General features: G+C 44.8%; 1 protein-coding gene across 3 annotated transcripts in view; it reads right to left on the reverse strand.

Moving 5' to 3' along the window:
• CARMIL1 (capping protein regulator and myosin 1 linker 1) overlaps positions 1–13,084 on the reverse strand; it is a 303,334-nt gene that overhangs the window by 133,947 nt on the left and 156,303 nt on the right. For all 3 annotated transcript variants that reach the window (XM_059724311.1, XM_014606732.3, XM_059724312.1), the window contains 3 exons: positions 12,338–12,413; positions 7,573–7,661; positions 1,663–1,757 (listed from right to left, as the gene is read on the reverse strand). In XM_059724311.1, coding sequence (XP_059580294.1) covers positions 1,663–1,757; positions 7,573–7,661; positions 12,338–12,413 — 260 coding nt within the window. The remainder of the gene's footprint in view (positions 1–1,662; positions 1,758–7,572; positions 7,662–12,337; positions 12,414–13,084) is intronic.

Raw genomic sequence — 13,084 nt, forward strand, 5'->3', positions numbered from 1 at the left:
AGACTCAAAATATTACAATCTTTTGATAATTCCCCCCAGGATATTCAGTTCCCAGGTAGGTCCTCTGCACTCTTTGGTTGCAGCTGATTCTCTCACTATGCATATATCTTTAAAAGCCAAATGTGATGTTATTTGGTGATGGCAAAAGGGGGAAGGCAGCAAAAGCAATATGAATAAATACTGCAGTGATGCACTTCAATTAAGAAGACTAGTAAATCCTTCAACTCTTCCCTCCTCCACAATTTAACTAGCAGATTTCAGGTACAGCCAGCATCACCCACACAGACTGCAAGAATTTTACAGCCTCATCAACATGAGGCCATTTACCATGAGACCTTGATGAGAAGATGAGAGAGAGAGAGAAGTAATTTTTCACCATGATGTTTCTTAAAAGAAACAAAGGGTGACACTTTGGATCTATTAAAGTCAATGGCAAATCTCCCATCAATCTCCCATCATTTCAGCAAGGCCAGGACTTAACACCTTGAGTGCCATAAGACTAAAAAGGTGGCTCAGATTTTGACAGTATGGTTAAGGGAAGCCAAGAACAATTTAAGACACTGTTCAAAATAAAATTACTCTCACCATTATGCTTTTTAAATCTCAGGTGAACAAAATGTTCTTCTGGCACTTTCCATACCATTCAAGCAAATCTATACTAATACTCACAACTGCATCATTATCTGGGAGGTGAAAGAAAAAATACCAATACATTGTTTTTTTAAAAATGTGTTTCAACCCAAATATGTTCCAAGTAAAATGAACATTTTTCCATTTTAAATTGCTGTTGGAGGAGGGGAGGGAAGGGAAGTTTTGCAAAACACTCAAATGAAACAAAGTTTTACAGAATAAAATCCTGGTTTTTCAACCTCTTGAAAAACAAACTCATGATGGGTGTCATCCTGAAAGCATGGTGTACATGGAATATGAATTCCATGTATGCAATGCTCACAGAGTCGAGTCCAGACTGAAGGAAATTAATCTTAGTTTAAAAATAATCTTGTTTGGGGGATAACGGAAAGGAATGACTTATGTCCATAACTGCAATTACTAAAAATGTATGTTTAGTCATAGAAGGTAGCAAGTGCTCAAGTCTCACTGAAGTCAAGAGGACTGCTTTGCTGAATTGGGATGGATGTATGCAGGTGCGTAGTGCACACACTGTAACGATTATAGCTATACATTTACAAAAACAATGACCATAAATACGTAAATAAAATGCTTCTGAATCAAAAAAACACTTTGGTTTGAAAACATCTGAAACAGTAAGCAGCGATGTTACTTCTTATGTTCAGACACATCCACAAATTCTTTTCTATATACTTTTTAAAAAATGTAGTATTTAAAACTATTTTTCTGCCTCCAACACAAAGCATTCACTGGGTTTCATCCATTGTTTAGGTCAAAAGTAACTCCTCTGAAATTAAACTAGCCCAAAATTAATGAAATTCTTAGTTACATTAGGATCATTAAACACCTCTAGGCTAAAAGACATGTGCAAACTAAGAAAAAAAAAGCAATTCTCAGTCATCTGTGAACAACAGATATTTACTATGACATTACACCAAGAACAATACTCTCTTATTCAGGCAAAGCTGAATGAAGTAGCACTAATCCTCTTATTACATTTGTATAAAAGGAAAAGTTTAAATGGTACAGTACCTCTGTCCTCAAGTGGGTTATTAGCAAGGTTAATGGTATGAAGTCCTGAGTTAGGATTATGGGCTAGGGCATTGGCTAGTTTCTGTGCAAAATCGCTGCAAAGAAAGCATAATAAAAGAGGATTATATCTACTGCATCAATCAACACCACATTCAGAGGCTTAAAATATGTTCACTACAAAGAATGGAAATGACTAATGCTATCAACCACAAAGCTACAAAGTATTTCCATTAGTTGTTAGGTCACACACCTCAGTATAACGTCCTTCTTTCAATCCAGCAATATTCTCATTTCTTATTTATATTAGATTCAAGAGACCTTTACATCACAGGGAACTCACCCAATGCTCTGAGCACCTTTAATATATAGTTATCAATGCTGGAAAACAGGAGTTACAAAATTAAGAGTCTAAACCAAGAGCATTTCTCTTTCTCGTTGTACCATATACCATCTGACTGCTGATCACTTAATCAGTACCATAACCACCACTTCATTTTTCCACCAAGCACCAGAGGAGCAGGCAGCAACATTTTCCACTGGTGGGCCAGAATAACTACAGGACAGGAAAGCTCTCAGCCACCCAGCTGCCCGGCTGCAGCATGGGCAAAGTCCCCACCATTGAATGCTGCCAAAGCCCCAGCTCTGCAGGTTGGATCCTGCACCTGGGCTGTAGCTTTCCCCATCCTGCTCAAGTGCATCAGCTTTCTATCAGTAACTGCTTAAAATGAGCTTTGCAGAATAACCAGAAGATCTACAAAAGGGTGGTGGGGGGGAATATTTCTGACCTAGTAGAGTAAGGAGAATGAGATAGCACTCCAAAGATAAGAGGCCCTTACACAAAAGCCCTTGTCCAACTTTTAGTTATTTATTTACTTATTTAAGCAAGAAGCATAAGGCTGAGATGCTCTGAGTGGGTCAGTATCGAGAAACTAAGCTAGCTCTAAACTAGCTAGCTTGTATAGTAGGGCTGTGTGAAATTTTGCCGAGTGTTTCATTTTGAAGCTGTGTTTTGAGCTTGAAACAGAGAAATCAAAGTGAAACAAAAGCCTTCGAAACAGCTCCAAAATGAAAGAAGGGCACTCGAAACATTTCCAGTTTCGAAGCCGGGCTTACTTGGCTTCAGCACCAGTCCCGGCCAGCAGCAGCAGCCTCCTGTCATTCGGCACACAAATCTGGGGGCCTGCACCCCCCGGGAGGAGTCTAGCACAGCCCTCCCAGGGGTGCGAGCCCCTGGATTTGTGCACTGGATGACAGCTTGCTGTCACTGCTGGCTGGTGCCAGCAGCAGCACCAGTCTTCCTGCCACTCGGCATGGGCTGCACCCAGCGCCAGTCCCAGCTGGCAGCAGCAGCCTCCTGTCATCTGGCACGCAGATCGAGGCCCGCTTGCACTCCTGGGAGGGCTGTGGGTCTGTGCTGGACTCCTCCCAGGGGTGCAGGCCCATGATTTGCGTGCCAGATGTCAGGAGGCTGCTGCTGCCACATAGGACCGGCACCGGGCACAGCCCGTGCCCAGCACCGGGAAGACTGGTGTTGTCGCTAGCCAGAGGCAGCAGCAGCAGCCTCCTGTCATCTGGTGTGCAGATCCGGGGGCCCAGCCCTCCTGGCGGTGTGGACCCCTGGAACTGCGCACGGCATGACAGCATGTTGTTGCTGCCGGCTGGGGCCAGTGGCAGCACCAATCTTCCCGGTGTTTGGTACAGGTTGTTCCAGCCGGCGGCAGCAGCAGCCTGCTGTCATCCAGTATGCAGATTGGGGGCCGCCTGCACCCCTGAGAGGGCTGCGGGGCTGTGCCGGACTCCTCCCAGGGATGCAGGCCCCAATCCGCGTGCCGGATAACAGGAGGTTGCTGCTGCTGGCTGGGACCAGCACTGGGTGTAGCCTGTGCCGAGTGCAGGAAAGATTGGTGCTGCCACTGGCCCCAGCTGGCAGCGACAGCATGCTGTCATCCCACGTGCAGATCCAGGGGCCCACACCCCCAGGAGGGTTGTGAGGCTGTGCCAGACTCTTCCTGGGGGGCGCAGGCCTCCAGACCTGCACGCTGGATGACAGGAGGCTGCTGCTACTGCTACCACCGCCTCGGGCCAGCAGCAGCACCAACCTTCCTGGTGCTAGACACGGGCTGCTCCCAGCGCCGGTCCCAGGCAGCAGCAGCTTCCTGTCATCCGGCACCCCCAGGAGCAGTCCAGCAAAACCCCGCAGCAGTCCTGGGGGTGTGAGCCCCTGGATCTACACCCCAGATTAGAGGAGGCTCAGGCTGTCTCTCCCACCAGGGACCAGCGCCCCTTGCTCACCTCCCTGCTTCACTTGCACCTGGCTCCAGCCCCCCTGCATGGCCCCTGCCCGGCTCCACAGGCCCCCCCCCCACAGCTTACCAGCAGTTGCAGTTGTGCTCTTGGCCTTGTGACACAGCCCCCCTGCACGGAAGGGGGCAGTGTGGCTTGGCCCCAGCCACCAGGTATCAGCACAGCCTCTGCTACAGTGTGCTGCTGTTTTTCATTCAAATCAGGCAAGAAATGACAAAGTTTTAGGCATTTTCATAATTCGCTATTATAGCCTATGGGAGAAACGTCAAAACTCATTGAAAAGGTGAAAGAGTTTTGATGAAACAAAACAGGACAGTGCTTCAAAACAAAATTAAACACTGTCTCTTCGAAATGGCGAAACGGACGTAGAAACGAAACATTGGTGTTTCGCACAGCCCTATTGTATAGTGCTAGGAGTCTAGCTTCAGTGTCTAAGAGTTCAGCACAGGGTGCCAGAGCCACTCAAGAAGTGAGGTTAATAATTATTATTTATTCTGCTCAATAATCTGCGTCTAGACTGCTACTGCTAACCAAGCTATCTGGTTTAAAGGTAGCTCGGGTATCTCTATGCTACCCTACAGACACTTTTGTGCTAAATCCCAAGGTGAGGCAAAGCCACCTCTGAGTTGTGTTCAGACAGTCAAAAAGTCTGAGGCTGAATCAATTCAATCTTTGCAGATTAATCTAAACTGCACAGATTGAACCAATAAACAAGTGAACAAACATTCACTTTTGATTCCAGAAATGAACCCACATGTCTGCAGTGACTCATGCCAGAAGCTGGGGGTTGCTAGAGCATGCCTTCCAGTCTGCTGGCCACTGCCAAAAGGAAGGGAGGGAAGCCCTCTGTGGCTTTTCCCCCCTACTCTCTGCTCAAGAGGGGGAAAAGCCTGGGAAGGATTGCCTCCCCTTGCCAGGCAAACCCTGGTTGGTGTCCAGTGCCGGGTTTCCCCTCCCCATTCTCAGCCAACTGGACCAGTGATATTGCTCTGGTTAGGGGGCAGAGGGGCAGAGCCAGCCCTGCTCTGCTGGAGCAGACAGCACAGCCTGGGGCTGCAAAGCATCCTGGGATGCTGGGGGACTGTGAGTTAACTTGAACCGGGAGTGGGCCTGGGACAGAAGTTTCATAAACCAGTTTGATCTAAATCAGTTAAGTCTGATACTAAATCCAATGAGGTTTATCTTAAACCAGTTTCAGCTATTTTGAAAGTGGTTTAAGTGCACTGAATTTTGGTTCTGTTACAGGTTTAAAAGGTTTCTGGTCATTTAAAATGATTTATGTACAATGTCTGCCCCAGCCTATAAGTGCAGTGCTGTGGCAACAATGCCCTAAGGAGGCTACATTGCTTCATTTCCAGGTGCTGGTGCACATGGTAGGGGAGTGGAAAATGTGTGCTCCTCTGCTGCACTCTCCTGCACAGCCCAGAAGCAGTACAGACATACTGTTACTGCATGGGCAATAGGCCTGTGCGAAGCGGCTAGTATTCGCTTTGGATTTAGATTCAGCCGATTCAGGGGACAGTGATTCAATTCAGTGATTTGAATCACTGTCCTGAATTGATTTGGCTGAATCTGATTCAGAGATATGACCACCACTGAATCAGCTGAATCTCCGAAACAAACAGGCCCCATCCCCCGCCCGCTCTCCAAGCCCCATAAATGGCTGCCCCACCCAGCCCCAGCATTCTGGCACTTCAAAAAAAGCCCTGCAATCCCCGCTGTCTCCCACTTCCCTGCGCTGCATGGGGGGGGGAGGGGGGGGCTCTGCCACGAGCCCCCAGAGGCCCCGAGAGCTGCTCGCTGCAGTAACCAGTGAGTGCAGGGCTTTTTTTTTTTTAAATAAAGTGCCGGGATGCTGGGGCCAGGTGGGGCAGCCATTTACGGGGCTGGGAACATGGGTGGGGGTTGGGGGGCGCTTAGGGGGGCTGAGGGAGCAGGCAGGGCATGGGGCCTGGTGGGGGTCCCCCCATGGTCTCTGCCCCCCCCCAGAGGCTACAAATCAATTTGGACGTTTTAATTGGTCTCCCGATTTGATTCGGATTTTTGGCCACTGAATTGGGCAAATCACCTCCGAATCGAATCAGCAACTGAAGCTTCGCACGGCCCTAATGGGAATTTCCTTGGGGTGAATCCTGTCTTCCTGCCTGCCTGCAAAGCACAGCAGGAGTGCTTAGCAAGTGTGCCAGGGCAACGCATAAGAGAATCCTCCCCTGACACAGTATAAATGGAGCCCTGACTTCGGCAGCCTCACATTATGATCATGGTGATCATGAAGTGCACTATAAAATACAAACAAACTCAGGACTTCAGTATTTGAAAAGCTGGAAGAAATGAACTGAGTGCACAGTGGGACTTAACCTTTAAACATTTAGTTCTTAGTAACTCTTCTTAACTCCATCCATGGTAATTGATCTAAGCTCATTAAAAATGCTCTTTCTGTAGCTGAAGCTAAGTGAAATGGCTAGTATCAACAGGATGAATTCTTTTTCCTCCCAGCAAATGGGCATTATAACCTGCAGAACTGATATAATATACACCCTTAACAGGAACAGACAGTTAATGCTGATCAGACCAGAGACACACAAAGGCAAATTGCCAAACACTTGGAATATATATAGTGCCACAAAATCAAATGTCTCAGGATGATTATCAGTCAAGTCCTATTAGAATCAAAACCAGCTCCAGCTATACCAAGTTAGCAAGCAAGCAATGTGCAATGGAAGTCAATATCTCTTATAATATTCCCTCATTATTAATGCTGTGAATAATGACATGAGATGAAAAATTTAAGGATAGTCAATCACTTATACTCTGAATGCTTCTTATTAAGGATACTGCACAGGGGACCAGACTTTACCACAGACCTCCTGATTGACCTCAGGAAAGTCACTTGGGCCATACTTTTAGAAGTATCAAGGTGTCTAACTCCCAATAAAACAAATGCAAGTTAAATGTATAGATAGTTCTAAAAACACACTCCTCCATCTCTTTCAGCTTGAGTCCTTAATATTAAAGTGAAAATAACACCTCCTCCCTCTGCTTTTGGGCTGGCTTGCTTGCTTAGATTGCAAATTCACTGGGACAATGAACTGTCTTGCTTCATGGTGTACTATACCTAGGCAATGGGGAATGTGGTCTTTCTCGGGACATCTACATACTACTCAAATACTGACCACGTAATGTAAGAGGGGGGTTTCTTTGCCCCCATTTTGTAAGAGAAAAACAAACTGTCTGAACAACTATTAATTACCAGCCTAGATACTAAAATAATTCTGTAGCATATACACACTAAATTGTATAGTTAATTGCTTTATATATTTAAAAAAAATAGAGTACAGTAAATAGCTTAGATTTTAAGCATCTGTCTGCTTTTTACAATGTTACTATTACAAGTGGAGGAAAGTACATTTTTGTAGTTTGGCTGTTTAGATATATTCATTCTATTTCAACAGGCTGTATCTCCTACCCAGAATAAAATTACATAGATAGAATAATATTTCAGGATTGTCATTTCTGTATTCACTATTTTGTTAGTTCTAACACGTAATTTATATCTAGGAAGCTATGAATAAATAATAACACAACATTTCAAGAAACATTACTTACGTTCTTAGCCCAGCATTCTCTAATACCAGTTCTTCCAATCGATTGGACCTACTGGCTACTCTTAGGATCTGCTCACAGACATCGGTGGACTGTCATGGAGAAGAAATATTAACATTAGATTAAGCAAACAAAATAACATCTTCGGAAATACAGGAAATAAATAGGTGTTAGCTAAGCACAAGTCCATGACTGGGGTTCCATGTTACTACCATGATATGAGTAACAAACAGTAATAATCATAGCTTCAGGTATATCCTAGAAACCTTTGGAGAAGGGATTCAGACCAAAATAGTGAATCTGGGGAATGTTCTAACCAAGAGGCAAACTAACAAGAGTCATTCAAGGAGTGGACCAGCAAACAAGGACCTAATTGTTTATTATCGTGACAGGGGCCCCATAAATATAAAAACTGCTTGGTCAGAACATTTTTCTGCATCCATGGTGTGGCGGCGAAGCGCCCCCACAGGCGAGTGAGGGAGAGAAGAGGGGACCCACAGACCCCAGACCCTGAGAGCAAGCCCCCAGAAGGGCATACGTACCGGCAGAGGGGCAGCGGGAGGAAGAGCCGCATCCGCGGCTGCAGCCGCGCGAGCCGCCATTACGCTGGCTCTGGCAACAGCTGTTCCCCGCGCGGCGAACAGCTGAGCCAATCCCAGCGGCCGGAGTGGCCGCTGTGGGAAGATTTAAAAACGCCGGCAGGACAGGGAAGGGAGGAGAGCCAGGGAGAGAGAGTACGGGTGTGCTGCCCGTGCTGCAGGCTCTCGTACGGAGCGGCGAGGACCCCGCCTGCGGGTCTCAAGCAGGCAGTTTAGGCAAGAGCTGGAAGCCTTTCGCAAGCAGCCAAGCGAGAGGCAGTCAGAGAGTGCACGCCGAGGCACTCTCTCTGCGTCCTGAAGTGGCAGACGCCCAGGAGGCAGGGGAGCGCCCTGCGGACGGGAGGAAAGGGGAGACAGCGGAGGCCCCAGGAGGGGGCTGGAACCAGGGGAAGCACCCACCAGCTCCCCCTGGTTCGGAGGAGTATTATCTATAAGGGAGGAGAAAGGAGAAACCCCTCCCAGCAGGAGGGAGGACGACCGGGAACCGGGGAACCGGTCAGAGGCCATCCTACTGGGCCTGGCAACATCTGGAAGACATCGCCCAGCGGTTGGCGTGTGGACGGGGTGTAGGGGAGGCGGAGCCCCGTGGATCACCGCGTCTGATAACCGTGAGTAACACCGTCTATCGGGAGGCCCCACCCAGGATAAAGATCTCCACTGGAGACCCCTCTGAAGGTAATTGAGTACATCCAAGTCGTGGCAGGCGAGTTGAGGGGAGGGGCAACACCCCGATAGGCCAGGCGGAGCGAGGCGCAGGCTCCACACATGGTAATCCCTGAATTAAAAGGGATTATTGACAATGAAAAAAAAGATTCAACTAGAAAGACCCATTAGACAAAGTAGGAACACCAAAATGCAGACAATAAAGCACAACAATGCACAGGCGCCCAAGGAACAGATGCTGTTTGCACACTCTCAAGGAAAGAGCTTTATGGGCAGGAAATACAGTACCACCTCCACCCCCTGCAGTTTTATTTCAGATTCTCCTAGCTCCATGCAGAACTGCTGCATGCCCAATCACATCCACGATAGTCATTAGAGCTGTGCAAAATTTCACCGGCTATTTCGATCTGACACTGTTTCGACTAATTTAGAGGTCAAAATAGTGAAACTGAATTGAAATGAGGGGCTTTGAAACAACCTCAAAACAAAACGAGGCTAGTGGAAATGTTTCGAAAGTTTTGAAACATTTCAAGTTTTGAACCCAGCATCAAGAAACAGGGGAGAACCAGGGCACCAGCAGGGAGCGCAGCCCTGGCTCTCCCTGTCTCCCACTGCCAGAAGCCGATAACAGCGCAGGGGAAGGGAACTCAGCCCGGCTCAGTTCCCCTCCCTAGCACTGCGATCCGGCCCGGGGGGGAGGGGGGGTGGAGTCTCATCCTAGCTGGGCTCACTTCCACCCCTCGTGCTGTGATCGGGCGTGGGGGCAGAGAGACAGCCCAGCAGGGCTCATTTCCACCCCCTGTGCTGCAATTGGGTGGGGGGTGGAGAGTCAGCCCAGCTGCACAGTGGGTGGAAATGAGCCCAACTGGGCTGACTCTCTGCCCCCGTGCCCAATCTAGCTCCAGGGATGGGAAGTCAACCCAGCTGGGCTCACTTCCCACCCCCAGCGAAAGTCAAAACAGCATTGATACAGCCTTTCAGTTTTGACAAAATGGAACAGTTGTTTTGAATCTAAATGAAATTCAAAACAGAATGCTGTTCCATTGAACTATCAAAACTGAATGTGAAACAAAATGGTGCTGTTAAGCACAGGCCTAATAGTCATGTTCTGTCATTTGCATAAGCAGTCATGGGAACCATGACTATCCAGAATGTGACAGGAAGATAGCACTGCTTTTGCAGTGTTAATTGGCTAGTGGGTTTTGTTTGTTTGGTTTTGTTTTTGTTTTTTTTTGGGGGGGGGGGAGAGGTGGAGGCAAGGGGAGGAAGGGATGTTAACTGTAATCCAAAAGCTATATAACAAATCACAGTAACTCTCCATCTTTTATTTTACTTCACTTTGGAATTTTACCATCTTCCTCCAAAACATATCACACAGGATCCATTAGAAGCTCAAGACTGAACTTTGTTAGTGATTATAGCTGCTAAAATGATGTAGTTCAGGCCAGTAAATCTTTCCCCATTAAAAATGGTTCATTGATATTCATACAAGGTCCTGAGAGTCTATGTTCCTATATACTGTCAGACTCCACTGTCCAATCAATATACAAGGCTAAATGTTCAGGTCTTTTAAGTTTTTTTAGTATAAGTTTCAGATAATTAAAAAATCGTGCAACGTGGAAAAGAAAAAAATTGTTTTTATATAATGTCACCTGTACTCATATTTTAAAGACTGTCATTTCCCTTTCACCACTGGCACTGTCTCTGCACTTCATCGTTCAGTAGTACAAAACGCAATCATTGTTGCCATAAGAGAATGATTATAAAGGGGGAGGTTAAGCTGTTGGTGAAAAAAATATTGCTGCTATCTATCAAAGATGGTAGGAACTACAAAAGTAGGACTCTTCACTTTCTAAGGATTAACTTTACACGGCAGTGGTTTGACTTACAACAGTGTAAGACTCTACAGCAGGAATGTGCTCTATGTTTGCCCCAGAGCAAAATTAAATTACCATGGAGGAAATGTGTTGTTTCTCTATACCTACTGGGTCATTCCCAGATCTTCAGAGGATGAATATCAAGTAGATTTTCTGCCTTTACCACTTTCCACAAGAGTCTTCCTTACAAGAGTCCAATTCCTGACAGTAAACCCTAAACATGTGGAACAGGAAAACATTCAAGGTTGGTCAGTGCTCCATTCCCCTTCATTATAGGGAAAAGACTCCTGTGTGGCTTTCCTCTAGGTAGATAAGGCACACTTGAAGCAGTCAGCCACTTTGGTACTGGAACCAAACAAATTCTGCCTTGTTTTGTGATTTCCTTGTCAAAAAATATTTTAGACCACTGTAGTTAACTTAGTCATCATGAAATAAAGGAGCTTATACCATTGTAAGAGAATTAGGAGCAATGGTACTGAGAAAATTGGTTGAAATATGGCTATTCCTTGCCTTCATGGAAATTTTTATCAAAGCAAAGCAGCAAAGAATAATTTTTAATCTGTTTTCCATAGAAAAAACTGACCTTGGGCAGAAATTCAAATACCAAAATATTTTGTGAAAAAAGAAGAATTTGATTTGGAAGTCTTGTTATAGTGCCTCTTGGAAGTTAGATTTGAAGTACCTCAGGTTCCCTGTTCTACTTTTGACAAGTAGCTTGGTTAAACTACATCTCTGATTACACACCAGTCTCACCTCTGGATGAAAATGTTCAGCCTGGCCCACAGAAGAAAATGGGGACATGGGGCAACTGAAATACTCCAAATATTTCAATCTTTAGGAAAAGAGATTTCTGCTGCTGGGGCTTTGAGTTACTGTTTTATTGCCATGTACAAGAGAAATTATTTTACTTCCAAAAAAGTGGAGAAAAGGGAAATATTTTCATCATGTCAAGAACGGATTTTTCAGCAAAAAACAAATTGAAGTGCATAATCTGACTCTCTCAAGTACTGACTAAACTTCTCAGACTAGCCCTATGCAGTTATTTCCTGGTCCCACAGCTTTTTATAGACCACTGTTTTGTGTTCCTGGAATGCAACAATTGAGGGATTTCACAAGCAAGATTGTTATACATAAAGTTACATCAATTCACTTCTAAAGGGATTCTGCCCCTTTTAATTGTTTTGGGATAGATAGGGTCTGATCCTAGATATAAAAGCAGGTTTCAAAAACATTATCTGCAATCGGGACAATTCACTTTTTACTATCGTTTTTTGACCGTCTTAGCCCCAGGAACCCAAAAGGTTTTTTCTGCTTCAGCTAATCATGAAGATTGACAGAAAAGCCTGCTTTCTTAGAAATGAAAATATAATGCAAATATGTCCCCACCTGCTAATCAAATAACTGTTTCCAGGTTCCTTTAAGCCAATTTCCTGTTTGGTCTTATATTACTGCTTGAAATGTCTAACACTAAATGATAAGATACTTCTCTGGTGCATTCATGGCCAGATGATGCATAGAAGTTTTTTTTCGGTAGTCCTCTCAGCTTTCCATTTCTGATAACTGTACCCATACAGTGTAAAATACAGAAAAGGTCTCTAAGATTTGGAGTACCTTCAGAGTATTACTTACCAATTTCAGATCCTTGGAGGACAGTTTTGTAAACCATTGATTGTATTCCAGGGCAGCAACTATAGGTATTAAGTCTCTAGAAAAAGAAAAACATTTTTACACACTTGTCATACAGCTGTTCAGTTAAATGACTCCTTAAATATTATTTTATACCTAATTTAATTTGCCTTTACCATAACAGCCAAACAATATGGGTTTAAAAGCCATTGCATTCTAAAAATAACAAAAATCTAGGAAATAAACTAGATTTTGTGTGAATTGACTTCATTTTCATATGAATTTTTGACTGGTTAAACAACATCCATTCAAATATGAATATTTAATTCAGATTTTTTTTTTGAGTTGGTATCTCCCTAGTCTCCCCACTACTTTTCTTCAGCCTGTGACATATTTAAGCTTCTTAATTACTAGCATGATGCTACAAAGCTTTTTTGCATGATTTAATATATATCTTTGACAGACTGATTCCAGTCAACATATCCCTGTTTCTTCCCTGGAGTTATATCCCCCCCAAGAAACAGGAGACCTGCAAAAGGATAACATACTTTTCAGCACAAGCCCTCTCTTAATTGTAAAAGGGAACTCACAAATAAAATGTTAAATGATTCCCTTTCCATTTATTTCCAAACTCCTTATATAATTTGCTCCCTTTTTGTTACAGTCTTCACTATTAATGCTGATAAACATGCTATGGCACAGCAGAAACACATTATCACACTATTTAGTATGCAAGGTAGCATGATGCAG

Source organism: Alligator mississippiensis, chromosome 3, assembly GCF_030867095.1.
Source record: "Alligator mississippiensis isolate rAllMis1 chromosome 3, rAllMis1, whole genome shotgun sequence".
NCBI classification, from domain to species: domain Eukaryota; kingdom Metazoa; phylum Chordata; order Crocodylia; family Alligatoridae; genus Alligator; species Alligator mississippiensis.